At 43.6% G+C, this 17222-nt stretch overlaps 1 protein-coding gene across 8 annotated transcripts in view; it reads left to right on the forward strand.

Moving 5' to 3' along the window:
* SIPA1L1 (signal induced proliferation associated 1 like 1) overlaps positions 1–17222 on the forward strand; it is a gene marked incomplete at its 5' end in the record, with an annotated part of 138339 nt that overhangs the window by 66273 nt on the left and 54844 nt on the right. For all 8 annotated transcript variants that reach the window (XM_079700216.1, XM_079700217.1, XM_079700221.1 and 5 more), the window contains one exon: positions 6496–6765. In XM_079700216.1, coding sequence (XP_079556342.1) covers positions 6496–6765 — 270 coding nt within the window. The remainder of the gene's footprint in view (positions 1–6495; positions 6766–17222) is intronic.

Consider the following 17222-nt stretch of genomic DNA (forward strand, 5'->3'; position numbering starts at 1 on the left):
GCCAGGAAGAGCAGGCCTCCTGGAAATACGCTGCCCTCCGTCCCCAGCGGCGTGCTTCTCAGGGTCACTGGGATCCGAGGGTCCCAGGACACACACCGGCGTGGGGATCATATGTAATCACAAACACGTATGTTCACATGGAAGAGTCCCTAGTTTTGAAAAGGCAGGTGGTTTTTGTTTTGTTTTTGTTTTGTTTTCTTAACATCTTTATTGGAGTATAATTGCTTTACAATGGTGTGTTAGTTTCTGCTTTATAACAAAGTGAATCAGCTATACATATACGTATATCCCCATATCCCCTCCCTCTTGCGTCTTCCTCCCTCCCACCCTCCCTATCCCACCCCTCTAGGTGGACACAAAGCACCGAGCTGATCTCCCTGTGCTATGCGGCTGCTTCCCACTAGCTATCTATTTTACGTTTGGTAGTGTATATATGTCCATGCCACTCTCTCACTTTGTCACAGCTTACCCTTCCCCCTCCTCATATCCTCAAGTCCATGCTCTAGTAGGTCTGTGTCTTTATTCCCATCCTGCCCCTAGGTTCTTCATAACCGTTTTTTTTTTTTTTAGATTCCATATATATGTGTTAGCATACGGTATTTGTTTTTCTCTTTCTGACTTACTTCATTCTTTATGACAGACTCTGGGTCCATCCACCTCACTACAAATAACTCAATTTCATTTCTTTTTATGGCTGAGAAATATTCCATTGTATATATGTGCCATATCTTCTTTATCCATTCATCTGTTGATGGACACTTAGGTTGCTTCCATGTCCTGGCTATCGTAAATAGAGCTGCAATGAACACTGTGGTACATGACTCTTTGAATTATGGTTTTCTCAGGGTATGTGCCCAGTAGTGGGATTTCTGGGTCGTATGGTAGTTCTATTTTTAGTTTTTTAAGGAACCTCCATACTGTTCTCCATAGTGGCTGTGTCAATTTACATTCCCACCAACAGTGCAAGAGGGTTCCCTTTTCTCCACACCCTCTCCAGCATTTATTGTTTGTAGATTTTTTGATGATGCCCATTCTGACTGGTGTGAGATGATATCTCATTGTAGTTTTGATTTGCACTTCTCTAATGATTAATGATGTTGAGCATTCTTTCAGGTGTTTGTTTGCAGTCTGTATATCTTCTTTGGAGAAATGTTTATTTAGGTCTTCTGCCCATTTTTGGATTGGGTTGTTTGTTTTTTTGATATTCAGCTGCATGAGCTGCTTGTAAGTGAAAAAGCCAGTTTAACAACAACAAATGGGGCTTTAGTAACACCTGTTAAATCAAGCTCTTTTCCCTATTCGCAGGACATAAGCAGACCCTCTGTGAATTGTTTCCAGAGGCAACTGTTTTAAAGAGAGGAGAGGACCCAGAAAGTAAAGCAAAATTCCTGAGCCCCTGCTGTGTACTGGGCTTTAAAAAAAATCTTCATGGCAGCCTCATTTCCATTGAAACAATGAGGAGGATGAGGGTTAGAGAGGTTTAGTAGCTGCCCAGAGAGTGAATGAGGCCAACTAGGATGACAGCTTGATGGAAGCAATCTTGGCAGAAACAGGTTTGGGATTTGGCGGCAGAAGGCTCCCCCCAGGGAGTAAGATGTTGCACTTCAGGAGGGACCCCCACCCCCTCCATCGCCAATCAGAGTGTATGACCAGCTGTATGTCTTGGTGTCTGTGACCTCTGACTCTTGAGCAGTCATTCTCTAGGCAAAATTAGAAGTACCCAAATAGCAGATTCAGTTGTGATGCTCTGAATGGTATCGCATGGGAGTGGCAGGCCATCATTCTGTTGAGGGCCACCAGCCTATGGGTTTGTTTTTTTAGTTGAAGTATAGTTGATTTACATTGTTGTGTTCATTTCAGGTGTACAGCGCAGTGATCCAGTTATGTATTTACATATATGTGTATATATTCTTTTTCAGATTCTTTTCCCTTATAGGTTATTTCCAAATATTGAATGTAGTTCCCTAAAGAAAGCAATCAAGGGCCATTCAAGAGGAAGAGCTAAAAACACGTTACCTAAAAGGACCAGATTACCTTTTAAGTAAGAATGGGTTGCAAAGTTTTTTCTTCATTTTAAAAAACAATTATTTCAAAGTGCAAAAGCATCCTGCTTTAGAGCTAGAAGGGCTGTGAGAAATCATCTGGTTCAAGTCTCTCATTTTTTTTTAGATGAGGAACTTTGGTTCAAAGAGGTTAAGTTTTTTTTTTCCAAGCCAAAGTCACATGAATGATTAGGGACACAGCTGTCCCCAGACATCCAACTTTTCTGATTCAGGAGTCCAGGTGTTGTGATGTTCTGTTCAATATACCACTCGGCTGATTTTTCTATCTGTATTTCTTAGTGTCTTAGGAATAAAGGAGAGAGTAGTGGGTAATAAGAAATTAGAGGAGAAAGTTAGAATGAAAAGACTGAAAAAGAGAAAGAAGATGGAGTGACTTTTCAATTAAGTTATGGTTTCAGCTTGTCACCATGTGTCACTTTTAGCACCGAAATTGTAATTCCTTTTGACCATAGCTCTTTAAGAATTGTTGACATTTTGTCATAGTCCATGCCCGAATGAAATGCAATAGTCAGTATAAGATGAAGTTTGCGAACCTGGAGTAGAAATGTTCTTTACTTAGTGAATAAAATAAGACTAATCTACAAGTAGACTTATTCTGTGGGTTCAAATCCTGGCTCTGCCACTTCTTCTTGACTGTGTAGTCTTTGCAAATTAATCTCTCTAGGCCTCTATTTCCCCATCTGATAAATGGGGATAATGATACTCGTACTTCAGAGAGTTGGTGTAGGGCAGCCATTTTAGTGCTGGCCCATCGTGAGCTCTAGGTACCTGAGTTTTTATTGTTCAACACCAGATTTTACTCGGAGTAATACAATATAAATCCTTTTATGAACTTTCATGAATGTCATTAAAAGCCAGCTTTTATCTTTGTCCTTCAGTGTACTGCCCACTTCTGGATTCCATGCATCATTCTCATAGGAATAAGGAAGGGAGCAGAAGCTAGTGGTGTCCCGCCCGCCCCGTAGAAGGCTGTCAGAAGCGGCAGGATGGCAAAGGTTCAGCACTGTGGAATCTTTGCTTTTCATTCTCTGTAAATGAATCTTCTCTCCCTGCTTTGGCCTTATCGTACTTCATTCTATGATTATGGCATATGCAGAAGGTCTCTAATAATATGCTAAGGGTGGTGGGGATGAAACATAGACTAGAGAGGAGACAAAATCTTTGGCTAATGGGATCTTTTAACCAGTTTTAGTATTAAACATTATGCAGCTTAAAAGACTCTTTCAAAGAGTGCTTGAACTAGAAGAAAGTTTAGTAATTATCAATTACAAGTCTTTCATTTTACAAAGAAACTAAGGCCCCAAAGCTGATATTGTCTATTTGATATTACATTATTATTGTTTCTATTTTAATTATTTACTTATTCTCTACCCTGATGCAATATGGGCTTGAATCAGCCTATGGAGGTACAGAATTAAAATTCAGTGAGGGAATCTCTGTGTATGTGTGGTAGGGAAATGGGGAATGAGGGGAGGTAAATGGAAAACGTGGCCAAGGGAGAAATTTTTGAAAAGTTAATGCCCTGGAATACATGATAAAGGTCTGTACGTGTTCTGTACACGTGGTTGGTTCCTAGCAGCCAGCAGAAAGGGACATGGGGCTTCCCTGGTGGCGCAGTGGTTGAGAGTCCACCTGCCGATGCAGGGGACACGGGTTCGTGCCCCGGTCTGGGAAGATCCCACATGCCGCAGAGTGGCTGGGCCCGTGAGCCGTGGCTGCTGAGCCTGCGCTCCGCAACGGGGGAGGCCACAACAGTGAGAGGCCTGCGTACCCCCCAAAAAAAAAAAGAAAGGGACATGGATGATATATCCACTGAGTTTACAAGTTAAACAGACCAGTGCTGAGGAGAAGCAAAGCTAGTGCTGATTTTGAGGTAGAAAGAAATTTTTCCATGCATTATTATAAATTTTTATTAATATTCCCTTGGCAAGCTACAACATTCTTGCATTTTGCATTCTTGCATTCTTGCAACATTCTTGTATTTTCAGATCCAGAGCTGTAGATACTGCATGATCAGAAATGAAAGACTTCAGATATACTGCAGTAACACCTGTGTTAACAACCAAAAAAGTATGGTAATGGCATATTTTTGTCAGAAATATTGATTCAAAGCTAGAAATTATATCAAGGCCTAAGGTGATAATCCTTCATTTCAGAGAAAAGCATTTATTATATAAGAAGTCAATAACTGCTGAAACTAATGTCAAGTAGGCCATACAGTGTTTTGCGAACTGTAGATCGTAATTCTTAAGTAGATCATGAAATCAGTTTAGGAGGTTGTACCCAATGTATTTTTTTAATGAAATGGATTAACACAGAATACAGCAGAATGGAAGCTGACAGAGAAGGGTGTATGTGTGTGTGTATTTGTGGTTGTGCTGTATCACAATGTAAAATGTACTTGTCACCAGGATTGTGGTCCAAAACATTTGAAAGCCATTGTCATCAAACCATTAAAAGGGACACAACAGCATCTTGGGCATAGGGTCAGATTAAGATTGACCTAGGCTTTTGAGGAGTCGGAGGGAGAGGTTAAGGAAACTCCAAGCAAAGGTGCCCATTGGAGACTTGGGCTAAGACTGAGGAGGGCAAGGACCCCAGCAAATGCACATACTCCAAAAGCAGCACTTTTCAAAACCTGTGGCTGTCATGGAGACGTAGGAGAGGACGCATGGTGGGGTACATTTAAAATGTCATGAGTCATACCCTGAGATACATGGACAAGGTCATAGAGGGGGGCCCGTTCCATTGTGTTCATTCTCCCACCAACATAAGCACCTTCCCCAAATCAAGACCAGGCCTTCAGCTGGATGCCCTTTGGACCTACACTGTCCAGTACAGGAGCCATGAGTCACCTGTGGCTACAGAGCCATTGTAACGTGGCTGGCCCCAAGTGAGGCATGCTCTAAGTATAAAATACACTCCAAATTTACAAGAATGTAAAATGTCTCATAAATTTTTTAATACTGATTTATTGATTACATGTTGAAATGATAGCATTTTGGATATATTGAATTAAATAAAATGTATTATTAATTTCACCTGTTTCGTTTTATTTATTTTTTTATTTTTATTTTTTACTTTTTTATTTTTTATTTCTTTGCGGTACCTGGGCCTCTCACTGTTGTGGCCTCTCCCGTTGAGGATCACAGGCTCCGGATGCACAGGCTCAGTGGCCATGGCTCACGGGCCTAGCCGCTCCGCGGCATGTGGGATCTTCCCGGACCGGGGCACGAACCCGCGTCCCCTGCATCGGCAGGCGGACTCTCAACCACTGCGCCACCAGGGAAGCCGCTCGTTTTATTTTTGTAGTATGGCTGCTAGACATTTAAAACTTACATACATGGCTCCTATTTGTGGCTTATATTGTATTTCTGTTGGGCAGCACTGAGCTGGACTCTCCTTATGCTATCTCTGAAGTACCTCTTAAAGGACTATTTCATAATTACTCTTAATCTTTTCTTTCCAGACCTTCCCACCTGCTTCTCAATCTTTGAAATGTCTTTAAGAAAGAAAGTCATTTTTTCTCTTAGTGATGAAATTCAAATGCACAGTTTGAGTTAATGTTTTGGTGGGGGTAGGTTTTTTCAGTAATTTTTCTATCAAGTCAATAATGGGTCGAACCTTCCTTGGTTGTTTGGGTAAAGGTAATGGAAAGTGGGTTCCTCGTTTCCTAAGTTTTTGGGGATGGAATGATGGCACAAAAAGAGGGTAAAGTGATGGAAGACATGTGTGCCTGCCGTTAATTTCACTCAGACTGCTGCCTGGGGACAGCTCTGCTATGGGAGATTTCTGGCTTTCAAGGGGGAAAAAAAGGCCTGATTTCAGATTATGCTTTGTTCCCTGGTGATTTGATAATTGCTGATTTCAATAACTGGCTTTTTTTTTCCCCTCCTCCTGAGCTAAATTTGGCTCTCAGTTTGGATTTCAAGAATTCTCCCCACTTATTTTTGACTATCGGGATCCCAACGAATTCAAAACTATATACCCTTTTAGATCCTTAATCATAAGGGAAGGATCTAAAGCTTCCCTTACGATTAAGGATATAAAGCTGACTCTTCCCTCCGAGACCCCATCTTAAGAGTCTGTTCCCACCATGCTGTCTGGGCACCTTCCCTCCCCAGGTCTCAGTGCTGACTCTGCCCCCTACTCCACCCCTATCCCCACCAGGGTGACCATAGGTCTCACTGAATTTTCAAGACTCCATATCTCAGACTCACCATTTAGGATTGATCAAAGGAAAATACTAGTATAATACTTCCTGGGATCCTGGTTTTTGAAAGGAAAATAATTATAGGCCTAATGATTGAAAGATGGTTTGAAACTGAGAATAAAGTGTTTGATCCATTTTAACTGTTAATGAGAATCAGTGTGGTTCCACCAACAAGAAAAAGCAATGTTGATTTTTCTTCTCTCTGTGCCCTCCCCCTAGGAGTTGCTCTGAGACCTACCGCATGCCAGTGATGGAGTACAAAATGAACGAAGGGGTTTCCTATGAATTCAAGTTTCCCTTTCGAAATAATAACAAATGGCAGAGGAATGCCAACAAGGGGCCTCATTCACCTCAAGTTCCGTCCCAGGTGCAGAGTCCCATGACCTCGAGGCTGAATGCCGGGAAAGGAGACGGGAAGATGCCTCCTCCAGAAAGAGCCGCCAACATTCCTCGAAGCATCTCCAGTGACGGGCGCCCACTGGAGAGGCGGTGAGTGTGCCTCCCAAGCTTTTCTCTGAATCTCTGCCCCAAATTTAAATAACACCAGGCCCATAAGCACTAGCTTTAGGACTTCCCATATTTTACTAGAAATCAAAAACTTAAAAGTGAGATGCATGCACTAGTGGTTTTCAAAGCATGGCAGCATTCCAAAGCCATCAGGATAAGTGAAGATGTATTCCAGCAAAGCATTCAGCTCTGTACAATGGTTATTTGGGCTTTACTCTTTCATTTTCATGTGACATCAACAGAAATCATCACTGCACGCTCAGTAGCCATATGAACTAGAACTTGGCGGACTCTTTGAGGTGACGTTGACCATATCATCATCTTTTTTTTTTTTTTTTTGGTGGGGCGGGTACGTGGGCCTCGTACTGTTGTGGCCTCTCCCGTTGCGGAGTGCAGGCTCAGTGGCCATGGCTCACGGGCCCAGCCGCTCCACGGCATGTGGGATCTTCCCAGACAGGGGCACGAACCCGCGTCCCCTGCATCAGCAGGCGGACTCCCAACCACTGCGCCACCAGGGAAGCCCTATCATCATCTTTGACAGTCTTTGTCTTTTGGAGATGAGTGATACAGCAGTGGCAAGAGAATGCAGGTTTTTGGTTCAGTGTCTGTGTTTGTTTCACTTTGTTAATAAAGAATTGTGAGAAGGGAAATCCACTAGTATAACAGAAACATATTTTTCCACTGCTCTGAATGTAAAAGAAAATAGTAGATATGTTAAAACACTCAGTCCTGAGTAAAGTAAGCAAAAGGAGAGGGGTTGAGGGATCCCAGAAAGTAACAAAACGAGGTTTGCTGTTAAATTGAAAGTCACAGTGGATTCCCTCACAGGTGATAACTGATGAACTCTTCCTTAACCAGGATGCCCTAGCACTTTTGTCTCAAATTCACTGTAAAATGCAGCACTGTGAACTAAGAACCTCGGCCAAAAATTGAACTCGATAAAGTACTCTTAAAATGTGAATACAAATGGACTACATAATTTTAAATCATTGCACTATAAATTCAGTTACCCCAAATTACCTAGGCTAGTGAAGGAGACGGTTTAACTCAAGAACCTGCTAGTGCCCTCTTAGAAGAAGCCAACTTCTTTCTGTCCATGCACTGTCCTTTCCCCATCACTGTGCTTGTCTTGATCACATCTCTGAGTGTTTTTGTGGCCCCCGCACTGCAGAAGGATCAGGAACCCTCAGAGCTGGTGGGAAGAAGTCTCCGTTCCAGGAGCTGCTGTGGGTAGAAGGAAGGTCTCTGGAGCAAAAATGTGAGCCTGACTCATCTGAGCCTCAGGAACCAGGTCCAGCAAGAACAGGGCGCCAAGGAAAACAGATCCCAGCTATGCTTCAAGAGTCATTGGTTCAAGTTGAGAGCAGAAAGTTGGAGATTTTAAAAACCACACAATGATGTCTTTTATCTTAAAAGACATAAAACATTGTCACTTAACTATTTCAGAAATACTAGAATACCATGTAGAAATAGTTTAATCACAACAGACAACCAAAAAAAAACCTAGTTGTCTTTCTAAAAGTCCTCATGTAATACTGGGGATTTATTTACAGAGCCTTGCTGTTTATCTCAGTAAAGGATTCCTCTCCCAAAGTGGCTGCATTCCCATCTGGACTCCTCTTGCTTTCATTATTTTCGAGAAGGAAAAACATCCAAGTGGTCGCTGAATAAATTCTTTGTTCTGCACATTCCCAACTTGGCTCCCTCTGAGGTGTGTGTTAACTGGAATTCATGATTTGGCCCACATTTGAAAGGATGAACCTAGGAAACCATTGTTCAGAGAAGGACCTTTTGTTCCTCTCCATGCTATTTTCTTTCTCTCCAGGAGAGTCATCAGGCTTTTATGAGTGAAATTGGATTTGTGTTATTTTCTTTATACAATAGTCCCTATAATAAAATAGCAGAATATATTTTGATTCCACACTGAATTTAATTTCTGCAACAGAAACTAAAGCTTATTGCTGAACATACCTCTGAAAGTGAAAATATTTTTTGTAGCTAATTATCCTCTCAGGATGCAAGCAACTTTTAGTGCTAAAGAAGGCATCAACTCCATTTTTTCCAGTTGGAGATCTTTGAGTTCTGGAGGTTCTTTTTGTGGGTACTTGTGTCTGCCTTTCATCGTAACTCCACCCAGAGGAAAGGGAATCCGCGTGCTCTCCCTGTAAGACTAATAATAGCCCTGTGGCTCTCCAAGCTATAAGATGAAAGTGACAGAAGTGAGGCTGCCAATGGTTTTTTAGCCTCTACTCACTTCCCTCTAAGGCTTCTTAGTTTCAGATATCCTTGAGGACATTGGGCTAGGATTTAAGATCTTACGACGGAGGGCTTGTAAAATCTGAGCTTTACATTTTCAGGTTATTTGTCTCCTCTTCATTTTGAAAGGTGTGGTAATTAGACGGCTATTCTTTCATGACAATTTAAGAGTTTGCTGTCCTATCCCATCATTCTTAACTTTCAGTAAAGCAATATTTCTTAGTTAAGTTTCAACTTTGAGTCATAAATAGAAGGTACTATTTGAGAAACTTTGTATTGCTACTGTTTGCAGAATATTTGAATATAGAATAGACTCGTGACCTTCGTCGGGAATACTTCCAGATTCCTCAGATTCATACAGTGTACCTGGGAATATAATTTCCTCCATGAAACGTAGTAAAATATAACTTAAAAATTTAAGCATTCCCTTCATAGTCTTACTGAGAACAGACCACCTTACTGTGATGTGGAAGTGAGGCCCCTGGCTGGGCGCACCTCCTCCATCTGACTCTCCCCTTCATACCAGCCCTGCCCTGGGTGCCATTTGCATTTGTACCTGGGCCATCTAGAGAGTGTGATATGGACCGTTCAGATGAATCACAAATAGTCAAAACAAATGCCCAGGTCTGCCATTCCTTGAGTCTTGCCTTACCAATAGTGGCATGAGCCTGATACTGAGCCTAAAGGATAGTCCCTCGGTATCCACGAAGATTGGTTCCAGAGCCCTCCATGGATACCAAAATCTGCACCTGCTCAAGTCCCGTAGTTGACCCTCACGTCCTTGGATTCAACCAATTGCTGTTCGTAAACATAGTAGTGTATGTATTGAAAAAATCCCCGTAGAAGTGAACCCACGCAGTTCAAACCCATGTTGTTCAAGGGTAAGCTGTACTGCCTTTACATGGTTGGTTTGTTCCATTTATTTTTCTCCTCCAGGTTAGGCAAGTTGTGTTTAACTGTAGAGAAACCAGCTGTATTTAAGCTTAAGTTAGCAGCCGCCTCAAGCCTACTCTGCACGTGCTACACAAATCCGCCTACTTCATTCACCACGGTTGGACCCAGCACGGTTCATTTTAGATGAAAACTGAATACACTGCTTGTAGAAACTTAATCTACTGCTTGTAGAAGCATAGATTTTCTTAAATTGTGTGCAAGATCCCAGAGTTAAAGGCCATTAGAAATATTTTTTTTAAATACTTGTGGAACAGACTATCCTTTTTCCTTCAGTACCAAGGTCACGATTTTTGACATACTAAAAGGTATTGGTATTTGGAGTTTCTAACAAGAATTATTTCACTGAATTGTGCTCTCTGTACATTGTTAAGAGAAACTGATGCAGTAAGAACAGATGACGCATTTGCCATCTAAGTAGAAAAAAGTCTGATTTGATTGGGTTTAAATACAGGAGCTTTATGCTCTCTAGGTGGCCTTTCAAGTACAGAATTTTATGGTATTTGTGGGAGTAGTTCTTGTTGACAGAATTAATATTTAACAAAAATAGGTAATATGATGCAATCGCTCTTCTGGCCTCAAATTTATCTAGAATGTAAGGGTAGGACTGAAATAAAAATAGCTGGCTAGGGCTTCCCTGGTGGGGCAGTGGTTAAGAATCTGCCTACCAATGCAGGGGACACGGGTTTGAGCCCTGGTCCAGGAAGATCCCACATGCAGTGGAGCAACTAAGCCCATGTGCCACAACTACTGAGCCTGCGCTCTAGAGCCCGCAAGCCACAACAACTGAACTACTGAGCCCGCGTACCAGAGCCCATGCTCCGCAACAAAAAAAGCCACTGCAATGAGAAGCCCGCACGTCGCAACAAAGAATAGCCCCCACTCGCCACAACTAGAGAAAGCCTGTGCACAGCAACGAAGACCCAACACATACATACATACATACATACGTACATACATACATACATACATACATAAACAGCTGGCTATAGTACATTGAACTTAACACATTACTGTGTTTAAACATAATGTGGGATCGGTAATAAAACCCTGATCTGGGTTAACATGTTCAGAAAAGCTTAACTATTTCAGAGGCTTTGCATAAACAACAGGCACGTTGGCACACAAAGGAATTTTCCCTTCTCTTTTTTGTAGATGAAGTATTTCCAGGCTTTATATAAATACTTAATGTCGGATCTTACTGAACCATTGATACTTTTGCATTTTACCTGGATACCATACTATTCTCCTTTCCCTGCTGTATTTGGCACTCAGCAGCTGGATGGAGTGTTGGTTCCTTTACGGAGTTACAGCTGGCTACACTTGAGCCTCCCTAACGCCGCCCTCCTCTGCAGACACAGCTGCACCATACAGAGCATGAAGATTGTGCTGGAGGATACTGTTGAAACAAATGAAAAGAGTTCTCTTTTTTGGGGGGGGGGTGCCGTGCCGTGTTGCATGCAGGATCTTTTAACCACTGAACTTCCAGGAAGTCCCTCAATCTTTATTTTCAAGGAAATGTTTTCTAGGTTTATTTCGAACAGGTTCTGTGTTAATAATCTTCACGGTGTCATTTTCTGTTTTCAGACAAAGCCAGCACGTATTTATTCTTTACTCTTCCTTTGTTTGGAATATTAGCCGTGGCTAGAAGTTGCATGACTTGTTCTTTCAAATACTGCCCTCCTGGATCATAGTTGTTTGAGTTGACGTGAGGACCTTGACTCTTGGAATTCTTGAGTTTCATTGAGGTTGCTCAGGCTGCATCCCCATTGACTGCTGTATTTCCAGAGCCACTGGATGTTGTGGACTTCGGCATATCCGATACCATTTGCCATTCCCTCCTCTTTCAAACTCCTCTTCCTTATCTTCCAAAACTTTCCTCCTGATTTTTTTTTTTTTTTGGTCAGTTCTTTGCATTTGTCTCATCCCCCCCAAATGCTGTGTCCCCCATGACTCCTTCCTCATTTTTCTTTTAACCCCCTACTGTGCAATATCTCTGAATAGTTTATTTGTTTTAGTAACCTCAGCCATCATCTGTATGTGGGCAGTTCCCGGATAGTACACATTTGGTCTTGACCTCTTCTTTACTTTTCATATTCATATGCGCGTCTCCCTACTGCATATCTGCACTTGAATGTCACACCAGTGTCCCAGACTCACCAGTCCAAACTGACTTCAGCCATACTCCTGCCCGCCCTCCACCTCTTCCTTCTCACGTGTTGCCCATCTTGGTGAAGGGCTTTGCATTCTGCCCAAGTAGCCAGAGCAGAACTAGAATTCATAATTACCCTCCTGCACGCTCATCCCCATCTCCACACCCATTTAGTTATCAAGTTCTACCCTTCGGTTGAGCCCCTCATGGAAGCATCCTCCTGGTCATTGCCTTAGGGGCTCTTGTTTCACACTAAGATTTTTCTGGCCAGAACAGCCTCCCACTTTCTCCCTGTCCACGCTGCATACTGCACGGGACGGCCTAATACAAAGGGAATTGCTCCTCAGGCCCTGCCTTTCATCTTAGCCTTCCGCACAGCCTTCAGTATCAAGTCCGCCTCCCGCTGTGGATTTACTGACTTGGCTTTGTCTTTCCCAGGCTCTAGGCTTGTAAGTGACTCTCTGCTGCCAGGTTTTCTCTCGATAACCTTTATACCTGCAGCTCCACTTGATCTGCCTTCTACTCCATCCTTCAGCAGCTTAACAACTGCTGGTATTTTAACACCAAGCCCAAGCCTCACCTTCTCTGAGACGTCTCCTCCCATCTCTGCCTTCATTGCCCATCCTGGGAATTTTCATATTGCTGCCTGTCTGCTTCCTTCACAGAATTTATTATACTTCATTTTAATCTTATTGGTCCATTTTTCCAATTTAAGGTAGCCTGTCTTATTCATCATCGTATCCCAAGAACCAACCACTGATTGTGGCATTTTAATAGGCTTGCAGTGAATTTTTTTTAAACTTCATTAGTTAAACCAGTAAGCAAAAAAACTTAAAGAAGTAGGAACAGAAGTAAATCAATTTGGGAGAAAATAAATCAGTTGGGTTTTTTTTTTCTTTTTTTTTTAACTTTTTTTTTTCTGTTGTAAAATATACATAGCATAAAACTTACCATTTGGACCACAGTTCTGTGGCATTATGTATGTTTCCATCCTTGTGCAACCACCACCCACATCCATCTCCAGAACTGAAACTCTGTGTCCATTAACCAATAACTCCCCCTCTCCCCAGCTCCTGGCTGTTACCATTCTACTTTCTGTCTCTGTTTCTGTCTCTTGGTACCTCACATAAGTAGAAACTTTATGTAAGTGGGATCATACAATATTTGTCCTTTTGTGACTAGTTTATTTCACGTCAGTGTAATGTATTCAAGGTTCATTCATGTTGTAGCATATGTCCAGTTTTCCTTCTTGCTTATTAGCTCAAGCTGCTATAACAAAATACCATAGATTCAGTGACTTAAACAATGGACGTTTACTTCTTACAGTTCTGGAGTCTGGGAATTCCAAGATCAAGGTTCCAGAACGTGTGGTTCTTGGTGAGGACCCTCTTCCTGACTTGTAGAAAGGGCCTTCTTGCTGTGTCTTCACGGGGCAGAGAGCTCTGGTTTCTTCCTCCTCTTATAAGGGTGCTAATCCCATCATGGGGGCTCCACCCTTATGACCTTATCTTAACCTAATTACTTCCCAAAGGCCCCGCCTCCTAATGTCATTACATTGGGGGTTAGGACTTCAAGATGTGAATTTGGGGGTGGGGGGAGTCATTAAGTCCATAACCCTTCCCTTTTTTTAAGACTGAATAGTATTCCATTGTATGTATGTACCACATTTTGTTATCCATTCATCCATCAATGGACAGTCAGGTAAATGAGTTTATTTTTATAAAATTAAATGACACAGGGCTTCCCTGGTGGCGCAGTGGTTGAGAATCTGCCTGCTAATGCAGGGGACACGGGTTCGAGCCCTGGTCTGGGAGGATCCCACATGCCGCGGAGTAACTAGGCCCGTGAGCCACAACTACTGAGCCTGCGCGTCTGGAGCCTGTGCTCCGCAGCAAGAGAGGCCGCGATAGTGAGAGGCCTGCACACTGCAATGAAGAGTGGCCCCCGCTTGCCACAACTAGAGAAAGCCCTCGCACAGAAACGAAGATGCAACACAGCAAAAATAAATTAATTAATTAATAATTCTAAAAAAAGACACATAAAAGTGAAACACGCTATAATCCGATAAAGCTATAGAATTGAAGCTTAGATTTAAGTAGAATTCTTTGCTTTTTGTTGACTAAGTTTAGTATACTCCTATTTTAAAAGTATATTGTGGGTAAAGCTGTCTAAAATTCAAAGTGAAAAGTGAGTTGTTCATGATTGAATTTCCTCTAATTGGTTTCAGTTAGGTTGGAACTGAATTATGACATTTTATTTGTCAGCCAAGTTAAGGCAGAAAAGCAGAGGGCTGTACTTGACTTAAACTCACCGAGCTCTTAAGCCTCCTTTTCCCCAGCTCTTCAAAGGAGTGAGTGTACTCTGGCATCTACATTGGGGTCAGAGTTTAGATAATTTGCAAGTTCACACTTTTAGATTAAAGAACAAAGGTGTTTCCTTTTTAAGCATTCAGGAAATGGGCACAGTGGCCTGAGCCTGGCACACCTCCCAGTTCCCTTTCTTTTATAGAAAGAAAAGGAGTGAGCCAGGGAATGAGACCAGGGTGCTCCCATGTGGTCCCCAGCTTAAGCTCTTGAATTGCTTCATCGTTCTTTGGGCCTTGAAAGTAGCTGCTTTGCACTCAACCCAGGGAAATATTCCAGGGGCCTCCTCCTTGCAGAGCCACCAGTGTTTTACTGTAACCCACCCAGAAACTCCCAGATGTGCCAGGAGTGCAGGCTCTGCTGTCCAGGGGCCTTGACTTGCATCCTGGCCCCACCCCTTGGAAGTGATGTGATGGTGGGAAGTTCCTGATCCCCTCTACACTTCAGCATCGCCAGGAATCAAACGGGCCACTAGCCCCACCTCTCAGAATCAGCATGATGATTAACTAAGGTAATATGGTTACTCTGTGTTCAACCCGAGCTCTTAGGACAGGCCTGGCACACAGTGAGGCTTAGAAAATGGTAGTCCCTGTTTGTCATTTTGTAGATGCTCTTCTACACACAGCTACATGGAAGTCAGAGAGCTAGTTGCAATTGGGTACTTAGGGATACGGGTAGAGCTGGCCAGACTGGACTGATGAGTCAGTTTGCAGCCTAGTGCAGGTCACGCATGTGGTGAGTCAGTGTGTTTCCCAGGAGCAAGTTGTGCTGTCTTCAGCACCAGCGTCCTGGTTACCCTCGGTGAGACGGAGAGGCTGAGTTCAGGAGGGCTACTGTGCTGGGAACAGTCATGGTGAGCAGGTGTAGGAAATACTGCAAAAACCATCCATGGAATTAGAATAGACTGAGAGGGGCTTCCCTGGTGGCGCAGTGGTTGAGAGTCCGCTTGCCGAGGCAGGGGACACAGGTTCATGCCCCGGTCCGGGAGGATCCCACATGCCGTGGAGCGGCTGGGCCTGTGAGCCATGACCGCTGAGCCTGCGCATCCAGAGCCTGTGCTGCACAACAGGAGAGGCCACAGCAGTGAGAGGCCTGCGTACCGCAAAAAAAAAGAAGAATAGACTGAGAGGTGATCTTGTAGAAAGCGGTCGTGTTATGGAAAGAGAATGAGGTGGCAGCTGGGCACATTGTTCTGCGTGTCAGTAAGGAACTGTTCTCCTACGTGCATCCAGCAGCAGGGTCTTGCCCTCTTAGCCCTTTTTTTTTTTTTTTTTTTTTTTTTTTTTTTTTTTTTTTTTTTTTTTTTTTTGTGGTACGCGGGCCTCTCACTGTTGTGGCCTCTCCCGTTGCGGAGCACAGGCTCCGGACGCGCAGGCTCAGCAGCCATGGCTCACGGGCCCAGCCGCTCCGCGGCATATGGGATTCTCCCAGACCGGGGCACGAACCCGTATCCCCTGCATCGGCAGGCGGACTCTCAACCACTGCGCCACCAGGGAGGCCCTCTTAGCCCTTTTTTTAAGAGAGTGCTGCATTAGGACCACCCAGGGAGGCCTGGCCTGGTCTCACCTTATGGGAAGGATCTAAAGGCCCACAGTGGCCCTGGGGCTTCCTCCAAAAGCACCCCCTTGTCCACCCCCAGACACCTGACACGGGGAAGGCCTTCCCAGAAGCCAGATCTACTATGGGTCCTGCCGTAGCCCTCCCCTCATGGAGAAGGCAACAGGAGTCTTAGGCCCTTTGCCTGATGAGGGCACATCAGCCATATGGACATGTTTATCATTAGGAATTTAAATAATTCTCAGAGGTAAAAAGGGATATCCCGCTGCCTTATATTTGAAACCACTGACATTTTTCTTTAAGATTTGTTGATTGCACAACACATGTGTAAACGTGTGAGAATGAGTGATAATGAGACAGATGAGCTACCTAGACCCACCCCCACAGTCAGCAGTGTGAAGTCTCCCTATAAGCCTCTTGTTCAGAGCCCGGACAGTGACTGGTCTGACCAAGGTCTACTTCCACCCATGGAACTCCCTCAGTATGGTGACAGAGTGGCAGTCCGGGATCCACCTATCTTTGAAGTGCTTGCTGGGAAAAGTGGGTTTAGTCTCCTTTTTACCTGCAGGAACGATTGTTGTGAAATAATGAGATTGGCAGAGTGTCCTTGGGGGTGGTCAGCAGAGTTGAACTGATCTCTTCAGCAGAGTTGAACTGATCTCTTCACCCGAGTGTGTATGTGTGTCTCTGGCCACTGGGCTCTCGGCTGGTGACTTGTACCACCAGAGGGCTTGCTGGACACTGCTTCAGGCCACACGAAGATGGCCCTGGACCATTTGCTCTGGACCCACCTCTTTAGGGTCTGCAGGCTCCTTTTAAGGAGCAAGCACCAGTACACAAGGAGGATGACGGAAGGTGTGTGACTCATATACTGTGGCCCTGCTAGCAAGTTCACAGTCCCCACTCCTGGGGAGAATCGGAATCCAGACTGATTAAATAGCCTAGAGTCTCCCAATCTCTGGCTTTTTGTTTGATTCTTCTAGTTTCCCATTATATTTAGAAAGTGACAAATGACGATGGCAGCTAAATGGCACATACGCCAGGCTCTGTTCAGAGTCCCTTATGTGAGTTTTCTCAGTTAATCCACCCAACAGCCCAGTAAGTTGGTGGCTCTTTCCCCCTTTTACAGATAAGGATGCCCGGGGATTGAGAGATGAAAT

This window comes from Hyperoodon ampullatus (genome assembly GCF_949752795.1).
Source record: "Hyperoodon ampullatus genome assembly, chromosome: 3".
Taxonomy (NCBI): Eukaryota; Metazoa; Chordata; class Mammalia; order Artiodactyla; family Ziphiidae; genus Hyperoodon; species Hyperoodon ampullatus.